Genomic DNA, 14,647 nt, shown 5'->3' on the forward strand with positions numbered 1-14,647 from the left:
CTAGCCAGCCTGAAAGCGGTGGGGGGAGTGGAGAAGCGGGCACGGGGGAGACAAAGCAGGCCAGCTGGCCAGAAGCAGGTGATGGGGAAAAGAAATGGGCTGGCCTGAAAGCAGTGGGAGTGGGGTGGGGGAAGAAAAAGGCGGCCGGTGGGTGGGCCGGCCAGAGGTGCAAATGCTCTGCGCCCAGCCCAGCTAGTAGAAGAATAAAAGTCATGGCTAAGTTTCTATGAGAGGCAGTTTTTAATTCCCCCTGGTGCCAGGCCATTTAGGCCACTTAAAAAGGTCATAATCAGTACCTTGGAAACAAACTTGGTCCAGTATGTAGTCTGTGAAGTTGATAAAAGATCAGCATAACAAAATCCAATCTCTATGCCCCAGACAAAATCTTCTAGGCTACATACTGGACCAAATGAAGTTTTCAGAGTGTCTTCAAGGAGTCGTTCAAACTGGAGATGACTGCACTAACTTACATTTTACCTGGATTAAGTTTGATTTAAGCCCTATTTGGATGTTCAACTCCAAAGAATCCAAACACGGTTACAGCACCGTGATCCAGGCTGCTGATCATGGAAGCACCTGCCATCACAGTTACAGTGTTTCGTTCTTCAGATAAACACCATTGTAACTGTGAGCAGTGATGTAGAGGGGTGAGTGACAGGACATCCAACTTGTTTTGGCACTATGCGTGTTTGGATGCTTTTCAGTTGAATGTCTGAATCGGGTTTTATTCACTCTTCTAATACCAAACTGCCACAAAACACCAGTTTAGAACTTCCAGTGCCTCCCTAGATTATGGAAATGATAGAGCTGGGTGTCATCTGCAATTCTTTGGGGTGGGGGAGGGGAAGGGGAGAAAGGCTAAGCTGAATCCATGTCCCTCTAGCAGAATTTACCCCATTCTTCCTCAAGCTATCAGTAAGAACTAGACAGTTGTCAGATTTCCCTTCCCTCCCCAAAGAAACCTATGGTATCAAGCTTACATTTAAAAATCATATTATTCATCAAATTATTCAGTTTTTTCAAAACATAATTTTCCAGATGCTATTCTGCCCCTACATTTCCTTCTCTACTCTTGTAACAGCTAACAAAGCAGTTATCCACGCAGAACTACAGGAGAGCAACAATCTGAGGTATTCAGCATTCAGTATTTGAGTTCATGTCTACACTCATGCACGAATCTCAAGCAAACTTTGATTTAGGGAGAAAGGTATATTACCAATATCAAGAGGCTGATCGGAATGTGTTCGAAGAGGAGGCTGCTGTTTTCTTCGTACTATCTCTACTATCAAAGATGACGAAAGATGTTCAAACTCTTTCATCATTATTACCTGATTAAAGTGTGATTCTTTCACCACAAAATTCAGGCAATGTTCCTAAAATAAACACACAAATCATCACTCAGCAAAAGAAACAATTTTTTGTAATTTTTTTTTCTAAATTCCCTTTGAAAAATGTATCAACCAGCCTCTACTCCCTAGAGAATGTTCTATAATGGTACAAAATTAGAACTCCCTTTTTCTCCAATATTACAGCAAACTCTATAATGTTTGAGATGCTAATTCTGGTTGTCCCAATATGCAACAGCATTTACTGATGATTTCCCCGATGCGGCAGCTACATTCAATCTCCTACTTTATCCACTGTTGTCAGACACAATTTCAGGGCCAGTTTATCCTTATATTGTGTTCTTCATTCCCAGTTGTGTAAACAAGGCTCCCCTAAACATACCCTGCTCAACACAATCTGTTAGCTCCACATGCAATTGAAATAAGCTAAAAACTTATGGAGGTGGAGTAGCTCCATTTGCTCCTAGTGATTATGACTGGCTGCAAGAGGCAATCCTAGTGGTCTCATACAGACAAAAGGACTACATTTGCAAATAGCTGAAATGGATTCAGAAAAACAGGTTGCTCACCTGTAACTGATGATCTGGTAGTGATCCATTGACATCCATTAGAATGAGTTCTGTGCTTGCGCTGAAGCCTGTTGGTGTGGAGGACCACAGCTCCTCTCGATGCTTGCACCCTACCCCATGTGACCACGTAGCTATTTAAGGCAGGAGGAAGCACCAGTACTTCAGTTCCTTGAAGACCGCCGGAGCAACCAAACATCTTTGGAGCAAAAGATGAGTTCTATGTAGAAGACTTGAGCACTGCTGCAGAGGGGAGGTTCGGGAGGGTCTAATGGATGTCAGCAGATCACTACCAGATCATCAGTTACCGGTGAGCATCCTGTTTATCTGGGGTGTGATCCACTGAATCCATTAGAATGGATCTTCAGTTAGCTCCTTTAAGAGGAGGAAGCACTAGTGTCACTATAACACCCTTTTGGGATCACCTCACCCAAAACTAGCTTCCATTGCACAATGTAAGTCAATGGCATAGTGCCTTACGAAGGGCTGTTTTGAGGACCAGGTTGCAGCCCTACAAATATCCCGAAATGATATGCCAGATAAATGAGCCGCTGAGCCACCGTAAGCTCTGGTTGAATGTGTCTTGACGGACTTGGGAGGCTGGACTTTTGTAACTTGTAAGTCATTCGGATTAACTCTACTAGCCAGTGGGATAGCCTTTGTCTTGACAAGGCCTGACCCATAGACATTCCTTTGTAGGGTATGAACATTTTTTGTGTCTTTCTAATCATCTTTGTTCTTGACAGGTAGACTAGAAGGGCCCTTCGGACATCCAGGGAATGCAGGGCTTTTTCAAGAGCCGTGCTCTGAATGCTGAAGAAGGTAGGAAGCACGACGTCTTGGTTTATGTAGAAGTCTGTCACAACCTTAGGTAGGAAAGTAATGTCAGGACATAGCAGCACCTTATCTGTGTAGCAGTGTGCATAAGGCACATCCATCCTCAGGGCTGTAAGTTCACTTACCCTGTGGGCAGTTGTATAGCCACTAAGAAGGCAGTCTTTAGAGAAACCAGCTTCAGGCTAGCTGTAGCTAGGGGCTCAAAGAGTGTATCAGTTAGAGCTGAAAGAACCAAGGATATACTCCACTGTTCCAATGGCTGTCTTACTGGAGGATACAGATTGGTGAAACCCTTCAGAAAACTCTTGTAGCTGGGGTGGGAAATTACCATCTTTCCATTCCATCCCAGGTGCCTTGCTGAGATTGCTGCTAAGTGAACCTTTATGGAGACACTGGAAAGCAGGAAGATCTTTAGCATGGTTAGGTACAGCAGGACCTGATGGACAGTCACATTAAGAGAGTGGAAATTGTTTGTGGCAGCATAGCAAGTGAACCATTTCCATTTACTAGCATAGTTTCTCCTAGTGGAAGGCTTACTCTTGTTAAGGAAGATTTTATTTAGAAGCCTAGCTTCCATGATGTTATAGTTGTAGAGTGGGCACCTCTGGGTGCAGTACCTGACCATTTTCTCGTGACAGAAGATCTTGGAAGAAAGGAAGCCTCCTGTACATGTGGTTGGACAGTTTGAATAGATGCGGAAATCATGGTTGCTGAGGCCACCATGGAGTGATCAGGATGCATTTGACTTTGTAGATCAGAATATGAGCCACCATTCTCCCTAATGGAGGTAGAGGAGCATACATGTACAATAAGTGTTGTAGCCAGTCCATCTGGAACATGTCCCCTAAAGACTGTGGGCTGTGACCTGCTCTTGAACAGTATCTTGTGCACTTGGAATTGAGTGCCATCGCCAACAAGTCTATTTTGGGAACCGACAAGCTCTGAATATTGGAAGCAAGTACTTGTTGTCCAATTCCCACTCATGCTGCTCTTCCCTGGTGAATGAGCGACTCAGATTGTTTACTAGGACATTTTCCATCCCTTTTATGTGAATGGCCAAAGGGGTGATGCTGTTTCTGATGCACCAGTGCCAAATTTGTATGCTCAACACACAGAGTGGCCTGGACACTGCCCCCCCACCCCCACGCCTGTTTAGGTAGGCAATTGCTGTTGTGTTGTCCAATTGTAACTGCACAGTTCTCCCTCTGAGCATTGGTAGAAAAGCCTTCATGGCCTGGAAAACTGCCAAGTGTTCCGGGAAATTTATGTAGAATTGCCTTTGCCAGCGACTCCACTATCCCTGGCCACACCGCCATTGCAACACCACCCCCACCACCCCGCTCACCAGTGAGGCTTCTGTTGTCACCCATACTGATTGAGTCTGCAGTTGAAATGGGATTCCTCACAGCAGATTTTCTGCACGGGTCCACCAACTCAATGACCAGAGGATTTGCTGTGGAATGATTAACCTTTTGGGGTGGTTGTCTACATTCAGATGGAAGGTGGATATGAACCATAACTGTAATTTTCTCATTTTCAAGCGCTTATGCTGAACTGTTGTCTTTCAGGAGGCCATAAGGCCTAGTAGGCCTGAATCTGTCTTGCACGCTGTATTGGACCGGACTGGAACTGATGTAAAAGTTCCACAATGGTTTGGAATCTATTGTGGTAAGTAGGCTCTTCCCGCCTGGGTATTTAGAACAGCCCCTATGTAAGAGTTTGACGGCACGGGGTTTAGATGGGATTTCTTCCAGTTGACTTCTATCCCAAGGTCCTGGAGAAGGTGCAACAAGTACTGCATCTGAGAAATTAACCCTTCTCTGTCCTTTGATGCCAGGAGCCAGTCATCTAGGCATGGGTAAAATCGCCAGCCCTTTGGTCCGGAGGTGTGCTACCACCACTGCCATGCACTTTGTGAAAACAGGAGGGGCAGTACAGAGGCCAAATGGTAGCACCAGATATTGGTAAACCAAAGTCCCCATTGTGAATCTTAGATACTTTGGTATGAAGGTCTGATCCCTATGTGGAAGTAAGCATCCAGAAGGTCTAACGTTGCAAGCTACTGCTCCTGATGTAGAAGTGGCAGAATGTCTTGCAACATTGTAATCCTATACATTTTTACATGGACATACTTGTTCAGATGTCTCAGGTCCATTATTGGCCAAATTCCACCACCCCTTTTGGGGATTTGAAAGCAGCAGGAGTAGAACCCTTCCCACCTCTGTGCCCATTGCACCACGACAACTGCTTTTTTGCACAGTAGATCCTGTACCTCTTGTTGCAGAGCAGGAGTCACTTTTGTGAAACGAAGCCCTCTGAAAGTTGACCAGGCCTTCAACTCTATAGCGTAGCCTGCAGAGACTATTTTCAACATCCTTCGGTCCAATGTTATGTGGTGTCATGCTTGGGCATGGCTTGCCAATCTGATGTTGTTGATGGCTTAAGGTGGTGTTTGTGCCTAATAGGTGTTGCAGGCAGTCAAATTCAGTCCTCTGGTGTTGGGGAAGGCTTATGTTAGCAAAGTGTCCACTGTTGGCAGAAGGTGTGATGGGCTGATGCTGGCCTCAAAGGCGCTGCTTTTGGGCCTCTCCTTGTTTATTATGTTGGCCCTGGTTGCTTTTGTTCTTTTGTGGGTAATGTCTCTTAGAATAAGTTTGGTAAGTCTTTGGAAATCCCTGTAGTCCTGCTGTATAAAGCTGGAGCGTGGGCAGACGTGTGTAGTGGAATAGATTGTGAATAAGCTCTAGCCAGAGGATTAAACCCTGCAGACCTCCATGATCTGCCCTCCTCATAATTGTAAGCCATTCCTGGAGAGGTCTGGCCAAGGCCACTCGCTTGTCTAGTAAGAGACACGCCATGAGAGAATCCACATGTATGCTGATGCCAAAGTGGCCAATTGTGCCACCGTTAAAGTATAGGGCACTTCTGAATAGGTCATCTCTGGAGGTAGTGAAAGTGTCTCCCTCTCTTCTGTTTGTGGGAAACCCCTAAACGTTGGACAGGGTGGTCGTGTTGGAGTCCAATATTGACAGTGGAGATTGTGTGGTATTTGGATCCAACATGCTCAACTATCTGACACCTGGAGAGTCCTCCTCCTCAACCTTGAAAGTAACTGGCACTCGGTATTGAGATGCCACAGAGTCTGTTATTACCGGAGTGTTCAATGTTGAGGTCAATTGCTTTGCCTTCAGCGTTGATGGGGACCTCAACAGCTTGCTGCCAGTGACAAAGAAAGCGCTCTCGATGTTGGTGCTGATTTAGGTGCTGGTGGAGATAAAGGCCTTGGAGTCAATGGTTCGATGCTGAGAATGTCAGTGATGACACTACTATGGTCACTTCCCTCAACGTGGATGTCTGGATATTGATGGCACTCGTCGATGTTGATGGTTGATCTTTCAATGTTGATGATGGGTCTTTCGATGTCAAAGCCGGCATCAAAGTAGTTTGTTTTGGCGCTTCTTGTCTAGATATTAAAGCAGTCGATGGTCTAGATATCAACACAAAGACTACCTCCTGTGCCGAAGTCAGAGGAGTTGCTTTTGATGTTGAAGTTTTCTTTTTGGCGTGCTCTGATGCATCTGCCATTTTGTCCCCATGCCATTGCAGAGCTTTTGGAGACTTAAAAGTAGGTGATGAGGGCTTAGACTGGGTCGGAGCCACAGCCCCAGTGCCATTCTTCTTAAGAGATGGATGAGTTCCTGCTTTATATGGACCAGGGGGACTTAATACATCATCGTAAAGTGCAGCCCTCAAATGAAGCTCCCGGTTGCATCGCATTTGTTTTGAAAACAAATGCAGACACAAGCAGAGGTGTTGTGGGCTGCTCTCAGACATAGCAAACATAAATCATGGCTACCTTGTGAGGGTAATTTTGCTTTGCATTTTGAGCAGCGTTTAAATGTTTTTTCCTCCATTCTTTTTTCTAAGCATTTTGGAGTATCCATTGTCGTTCCGTTTTTAAAGCCAAAGTATCTGTCCAATTTTTCACCACAAGTAGTCCATTATACAAAATACACAGTCCAAAGGTCAGATAAACCAATAACACAATTTCTTTCTCTTTAGAACTCACTCAGATCAAGGAACCAGCACGAGGAACCATAGTGACCGAGGAACCGATTGCTACAGCGGTTGCAAAGGAACTGAAGTACCGGTGCTTCCTCCTGCCTTAAATAGCCACGTGGCCAAATGGGGTGGGGTGCAAGTGCCAGGAGGAGCTGTGGTACTCCACACCGACAGGCTTCAGTGCAGGGGCAGAACCCATTCTAATAGATTCAATGGATCACACCCCAGATTTTTTAGTAATATTTAAGAACCAATCTATTTTATATAAATTGTTTTGAATGAGCAGTCTAGAACAAACCTACCTTTAATTGGTCCAGCTGAAGTTTGTTTGCATTTTCACAAACAACAAGCACATTCTGAAGATCTACCGATGCTTCAATGTACTGGACGCATAGTTGTTCCAATCGGGAAAGTTTGAAGTTAAGGGCCAATTTGTACACATCCATGATTAGCAGTACATCTTGCACATGCCCTGTATAACACAAGTAAACCAGTTCATTCTATATACTGCACAGAGGCTGACACATGTGATAGCAAGCAGAGAAGACAGTTAAGATTCCCAACACTGACATCAAGATTGTTCTAACAAAGCGTTACAAGCCCAGGATTAAATTGCCCTGGAGGAAGGACACATCCCATTTGGCATTTGTGTCTTTTGCACAAAATAATGCAATGTAATGCAACAATGACCTATTTTATCAACCTATTTTACTGAAAATGATTTTGAGCAGAAGATAAATATTTAGTGAAGGGAACCAAGGGTGGATCTTCTAGACAATAAAACATTTCTAGCATATCTGAATACCAAAGCTCTATTAACTCTAGCACAGCTTGGGTCTGTTGGTGGATTACCTGGATTGATCACAATAGTATGGCTATAAACAAAGAAAAACAGGTTGCTTACCTGTAACTTATAATCGCGGTGGGGATCCATGGTCACCCACAACTGGGTCTTCTGCGTCTGTGCAGGAGGCCCTGGGAAGAACCTATAGCTCCTTTTAAGCAGAGGAAAGCTGGTCTTGTGGTAGCAAGCATGACTTTTCTCCATAGCTAAGCAGGGTCTGCCCTGGTTGCATCTGAATGGGAGACTTGATGTGTGAGCACTGCAAGATATTCCCCTCAGGGGATGAAGCTGCTCTGGGAAGAGCATAAGGTTTCAAGTTCCCTCCCTGGCTTCTCCAAGATAGGGCTGAGAGAGATTCCTGCCTGCAACCTTGAAGAAGCCGCTGCCAGTCTGTGAAGACAATACTGAGCTAGATAGACCCATGGTCTGACTCAGTATATGGCAGTTTCCTATGTTCCTAAGCACTCTCCAGCCCTTTATGATGTAGTGATATCGGAGCCTACAAAGCCAGCTGTAGAACGCCTCTTCAGTTCCTGAATCGGCCACTGCAAAGTGACTGACAACATTGGGAGATAGAGGAAAAACATACAATCCACAGCAGCACAGGTAAGTAAACATCGTATGTTAAGCTAGTAAAGGGGACAGCCGGGCAGGTGTTGTGAGTGACCATGGAACCCCACAGAGATTGTAAGTTACAGGTAAGCAACCTTTTTGTCTCTGTAGGGAACCATGATCCCTCACAAATGGGTGAGTGACTAGCTTCCGTAAAAGGAGGTGGGTGCTAGTGATTACCGTAATTTCTTCAAGACCACCCAAACAAAATTGGCGTCTGAAGGAAAACACAAGTCTACAGCATAGTGATGGACAAAAGGCATGTCCAAGGACCAGGTGGCAGCCCTGCAAATGTCCTTCATACTGATGCTTGACATGTGGGCAATTGAGGTAGCCATGGACCTAGTGGAATGCGGTTGAATTTTAGAGGGTGGCTGAACGCCTTATAACAAAAGACAATCAGTTGTACCAGCCAATTGAACAAAAAATGGTGAAACTTTTACTAGCTCCTGCAAAGAAGATGAACAGTTTGTTACAACGCCTGAATACCTTTGTCCGATCTAAGAAATAAAGGAGACACCTGAGGACATCTAGGGCATTCACTGAACGTTCAAGAGGCAAAGATGGATCACAGAAAAACATAGGTAGTATTATGTCCTGGTTGAGATGAAAGTCTGACATGGTCTTCGGGCAAAAGGCAGGATCAGGATGCAGGACCTTATCCGGGTTTCCGAGCAGACTTGGTTTGCAGTGCGCAGTCCACTACTAGAGAATTCGGTGCCAGATGTTTGAAAAGAAAAGGGCAGGAAGCTTTCTGGACCCAGTATAGGTTCTCCATCTTTTTTTTTGCAAAGGAGAGTAGAAGCCACTAGAGTTGACCAAGCAGCCTTAGAAGCAGCCACAAGGGATGGGAGCAATGGGAGCACGGAGGAAAGAGCTATAGATGTAGCCAGGTAACTGTATACAGGGTCTGTAATAGTATCTTCTGGAGGAGGAACCTCCACGTCCAAAGCCCTCACCATCTCTTGGATTTGCACTCGATAAGATTTAATCTCAGAAGACGAATCTGATGGTTGAGTCCCCACAGAGTCATTGGGAGAAGTGTTCAGTGGCACATAAGTAACATCAGAGTCCGGATCAGAGGGGCATAAGGACTCCCCATCGGAATCAGGGTCCTGCAGAACAGGGTCCCGTGGTATAGGCTGTGAAGGACATGAAGGCAGGGCGTACAGGGTCAAGAGCCACCAGAAAGGTAGGTGCCTGAGGGTGCTCAGGAGGTTCAGAAGCAGGTGACACTGGCAGCACTGGCGTGGGTGGTGGAATCATAGGCAATGGTGTGGTAAACTGTGAAAGTGCAGGTGGTATAGCAGGTTTCTTGAAAGGGTCAACAGGTTGCACATCCAATGAGTCTGGTATACCCCCAAGGTGCATCGTTTTCCAGAGTCTGTATTCATGAAAATCATAAGGCAAGGGAGGTGAATTATACAGAGAACAGGAATGAAGTCATTCCTTAGCTCTAAAACGCAGCAAATCAAAAGCCCCTGGAGAGCTATTATAGTCAAGGGGGTCAATAGGAACATGTGAGACAGAGAAATGGAACCTCTCCCTCCAAGGCAAAGCCAGAGAGCACTTTGGTGGGGAAGCAGAGAAACCACCTGTCGGTGTCTTATGAATTTGTACAGGCTACTGTGGCTCATCCTCATCAAGCCCTTGTGATAACAAAAATCATTTTAAAGTAAAGTCTGATGGAGTTGAGTTCACGGATCTCAGAAGGTGCTCTAGCTCTTGACGGAGTAGTACTTGCAATGCAGGAGAATCTAAAGAAGGCATTACTGGAATGACTGGTGAACGATCAGGAGGTGAATGTGCAGGAGTCAAAGTTTGAGATATAATAATGGGTAATGGTGGCGCTGAACTAACAGGTGAAATTCTATGGACAGTAGTGGCAATCGGCACCGAAGAAGTCGTAGGTGTTGACGGTGTTGATGTCAGAACTCTCAATGATGATGCATGTCTCGGTGCCAAATGTAGAGTCAACGCTGATGGAGCTGGCACTGAGTGAACCAGTACCGAAGGTCTGGTTGTCAAGCTGGTGCCGACTGATGTTGATTGCAGAAGAAAAGGCGTTACAAATGACTAGTGGTGCATAAGAAAAAAGAAGCCATGAAAGACAACTGGTCACGACTCATGCAGGCAGCCCATTCCAACAACTCAGCTGCCTTCTGGTGCATCACCACGTGCAACTATAGCAACAGCACAAATCTACGAGATTGACATATTTCCCCAGGGAACTGGGAAAAACGTTTCCAGGAGCTCTATGAGAACTTCTCCACATTAAGTGGACACCCTGGGCAAGATATAAACAACACAGCTGTGTGGACACCAGTGAAAACTACTGAGATCAAGAACCTGGTCTCCCAACTGAGAGCCAGGAAGGCCCCCTGGGTAGGACCTGATTCCACCTGAGGCCATTAAAAACAACCTGGAATGGTGGGCCCCCATTCTGGCCTCACTATTTATCTTCAATTATACACATGGCAGCATCCCCAAGGACTGGGGGACCGCAATAATTGTTCCCATCTTTAAAAAGGGCAGCAAAAACAACCCAGCCAACTACAGGCCTATTAGCCTACTCAACACAATCAGCAAACTTTATGAGAGACACTTGCACTGGAAATTACGGGACTGGTTGGAGCAAGAAAATCTGCTGGCGGAGGAGCAGGCTGGCTTCCATGAGGGCTGATCTACTATCGACTAGTGCCTAGTATTCCAGCACCTTGCTGAAAAGTACTTTTCCTCCAACACATCCTCCCTGAACATAGACTTCATTGACTTTAAAGCAGCTTTTGACTCCATCTCGAGAGTTAAGTTATGGGAGAAGTTAGAGGCCTCCTCGATCAACTGGCGATTGTTATACGTAATACGTATGCTACATACTGACACATCACTCAAGGTAAGGTGCAACCAGCAGGGACATCTAACTAGTGCCATCATTACACAAAAGGGTGTAAAACAAGGCTGCATTCTGGCACCGTTACTATTCCACTTCTACATCAATACAACGGTGGGGCAAATTAGCAACTTAGACTTCCATCCCCGTAAACATGCAGGAGCTCACATCTCCACCCTATTATATGTAGATGATGCAGCAATACTCTCAAGGACCCTAATTGGCCTTAAACGAGCACTGAAGGCATTGGCCCACTATTGCAAGGAAGATCTGCTGCAGCTTAATTACCACAAAACCAAAATCATGGCCTTTGCCAAAAGGCCCAAATCCCGCTCCTGGTTTATAGATGGGCACAAGATAGAACAGGTCCCTTGCTTTAAATTCCTCCAGCTCTAAGAAGACACATGGGGAGTATGCAGCACTAAATGCACAGAGGAGCTCCTCTGTTATTCTTAAGTTCTTCCAAACAAGAGGTGGCCACTATATACCTGTAGCGCTAAAACTGTATGAAGCTAAGTTGATAGCGCAGTTACTCTACAGTGCCCAGCTCGGCCCCTTCCCCAACTTTTCCACGCTGGAACACGTGCAATCAAAGTTCCTAAGAGCAGTTCTTTAAGTACCAAGGTGTGTATCTAATGCTATCCTGAGACTAGAGACAGGCCTAATGAAAGTGGAGGCAAGGATATGGATGACCATACTGAACTACTGGCTAAAGCTCTCCCTTTCCCCCTCAAGCCTAGCCCTCCAAATGCTATGTGATGACTTCCAATCCAGTTGGAAATAGACAGCTATGAATAAAATAAAGTCCCTGGGCCTATCCCCAATTCACTTAGTTAACTTGGGGTATGACCCGGCCAAGGCACTCATCAAACAACGTATTACGGATATAGAGTGCCAATCTGACATAGGCAAGACCCCTAACTTCCCTGTAAGTGAAGGATTCAGGTATGTCAGCGCCCCCTTGCCATATCTAATGCAATTGGAGGTCCTAAAGCATAGGAGGGCCGTTACACTGGCATGCTGCTATGTGCTTCCTTCAGCCATGTTTGAAGGTCGCTATAGGAAGATCCCAATCTCAGAGCGCAAGTGCCCCTGCGGCTCAGGGCAGGAAGAAACAGCAGGACATGTTCTTCTCCAGTGCCTGTTCTACAGGGACATCCGTGCCTCCCTCACCACTATTACATGGCTATCCTGGGTGAAAAGACCAATTTTACACATGTTTGCTGCTCTCCAATAGCTGCCACCTACAGTGTCGCCAGGTTCTGTGCGGCAGCAATTAATATTTGGCGGACGATGATCACGCGTGCCCAGAGGCCACCTCTATGAACCAGAGGATAGCCATGGCTACTGCCTTAGTGTGGCAGCCCAACAACCTATACACCCGCAACTTCCTGGCTACCATTTTACTGGTTTATATTTTTGTGGGTATTATATGATATCCTTTTAACACATATTATTAGCTCTTATTATTTTAAATGATGACTGTCATGTTTTTATGTTTTAAATCTTTTCTTACTTTATAAGCATGCAACGCAATCTAGGGTACTGCTACATGGTTTATTCCTATGCTTCTTATTGCAGCCATAGTTAAATCAAAATGTAGCCCACAGTCTACTATGACTCTTATTTATTTATTTATCTAACACATGTTTATACCGCCCAAAACACAAGTTCTCTAGGCGGTTTACAACAAAACAATAAAACCAACCAATAAAAAGATTAAAGCATTTCAACAATTAAAAATTTAAAACGTTAAAACTATTCCAACACAATTAAAACAATATCTAATGAAAAGCCTGGGTAAACAAATGCATCTTGATTGTTTTTTTAAAAGTTGTAAGAGATGGGGAGGCTCTTATTTCAGCAGGAAGTGTGTTACAAAGCCTCGGGGCAGCAATGGAGAATGCCTGTCCAAGTAGCCACCAGACCAACTGACCTGGGTTCCTCCCAGGCAGAGTGGAGAAAGAGTCTGGTGTGATTACTGACTCTGATGGGCTAGCCTGAGAGATCGATTCAGCAGTGTCTGGGGAGGTTCCTGGCCCCATATCCTGTGTGTTGATGACTTCTTCAACTTCCAAGGTGGTCTGAGGTTTTGTAGCTGATAGGACATCAAGGTGAGCCTGGTTACCCGTTGGACCTTGAAGGTTTTCTAACATGTCCAGTGTTCCGTTGGGTGTCATTGGACAAGGGCAGAACGGAACCCATCACTTGCACCTCAGAAGATGCTTCCCCTGCATCAGCAGAGGGGTGGTATAGTGTGTCTGAGGGTAACGGTGCACTTTCTTTGGTTGCCTCCATCTCCTCAGTAGTAAGGGAGGGCACTGCAAGACAGATGTGGGGTGAGTAACCTGTCTGGGGCAAGGAGGGCAGTAACACTGTCAAAATGAGAGTCAGTAGATAGCAAGACTCCTGGCCGGAAGTCAGCTGAATCAGAAACCTCTTCCCTGAATGAATTAGTGTGCTTGTTTAAGACAAGTGGGGGCCTGGGGGATTGTTCATAGCCAGAGCCACTTTCCAAGTCCATTTCAGACCCTGAGGAGTCTGAATCTGTTTCAAAATCTTCTACATTCACTTTTAGAAGCCTTTTCAGTGGTGATTTTGGTGGTGATTTTAACTGCACTTCCATAGGTAATGCCTGCTGAATTTCACTGTCTGAATTAGAGTCAGTAGTACCAGCACTGTGTTTATTAGGACTCCCTATTGGATCCAATAACCTTCTCGGGCGGACCATTCTAATGGGCCCCTCGCCCCTGCGAAGGTGGGGTGTGACTGTGAGTCCAACCTTAACCAGATGGTGGTCTGTCCATGACAATGGGGAAATCACAGGATTCCCCACTCATGGAACACCACCCTGATCAGAGTGAAAGACCAGATCAAGCGTGCAATCTGAAATATGCGTCGGTCCTGAGACCCTTTGGGATAGGCCCATAGTTGTCATGGCCGCTATGAACCCTGAGCCGCCCCAGACAAATTGGCCCCAAAGTGGACATTGAAGTCCCCAGCACCACAAGCCAGGGCGACTCCAATGCCAAACCCGAGACCAAGTCCATCCGCTCAGCTAGGGACTCCATCGGGCAGCGGGGCGATCGGTACACCAACAGAAGTCCCAGTGTATCCCTGGTCCCCAAACTTAGGTACACACATTCAATACGGTTAGACACTTCCACAGGGATCCTGGTCAGGGAGAGGTTATTCATATAGACCACAGTTTCTCAACCGCCGGTCTGCGGACTGGTGCCGGTCCACGACGAGTTGAGCGCCGGTCCGTGCCTTGGGGAATTAACACCACCACCCCCCACTGTGAAACTCTGTGTTTTTGGTTTTTTTAAAAAAATCTTCCAATTCCAGCCGCTATGCGGCCAAGGGGATGGCTGTGGTGGTGTGTGAGCCTTCTACACACACACACACCCAGTGGTGGCGGCTGCGGCTGCTGATACCAGAGCGACGCTGTGGCTTGATGTCTGGCCTGGCATTGCTTCCCAATTACAAG

General features: G+C 45.9%; 1 protein-coding gene and 1 long non-coding RNA gene across 3 annotated transcripts in view; one reads left to right on the plus strand and one right to left on the minus strand.

Moving 5' to 3' along the window:
• The window catches only part of LZTR1 (leucine zipper like transcription regulator 1), a 67,117-nt gene that overhangs the window by 11,439 nt on the left and 41,031 nt on the right, over positions 1-14,647 (minus strand). For both annotated transcript variants that reach the window (XM_053243590.1, XM_053243589.1), the window contains exons 14-15: positions 7,114-7,283; positions 1,217-1,373 (exon numbers count right to left, since the gene is read on the minus strand). In XM_053243590.1, the coding sequence (XP_053099565.1) occupies positions 1,217-1,373; positions 7,114-7,283 (327 nt within the window). The remainder of the gene's footprint in view (positions 1-1,216; positions 1,374-7,113; positions 7,284-14,647) is intronic.
• LOC128322417 (uncharacterized) lies at positions 680-7,124 on the plus strand. The gene is made up of 4 exons (XR_008305704.1): positions 680-1,130; positions 2,659-2,734; positions 4,318-4,417; positions 6,812-7,124. It is a non-coding gene; the product is annotated as an uncharacterized LOC128322417 (long non-coding RNA).

This window comes from Hemicordylus capensis, chromosome 4, assembly GCF_027244095.1.
Source record: "Hemicordylus capensis ecotype Gifberg chromosome 4, rHemCap1.1.pri, whole genome shotgun sequence".
NCBI lineage: Eukaryota > Metazoa > Chordata > Lepidosauria > Squamata > Cordylidae > Hemicordylus > Hemicordylus capensis.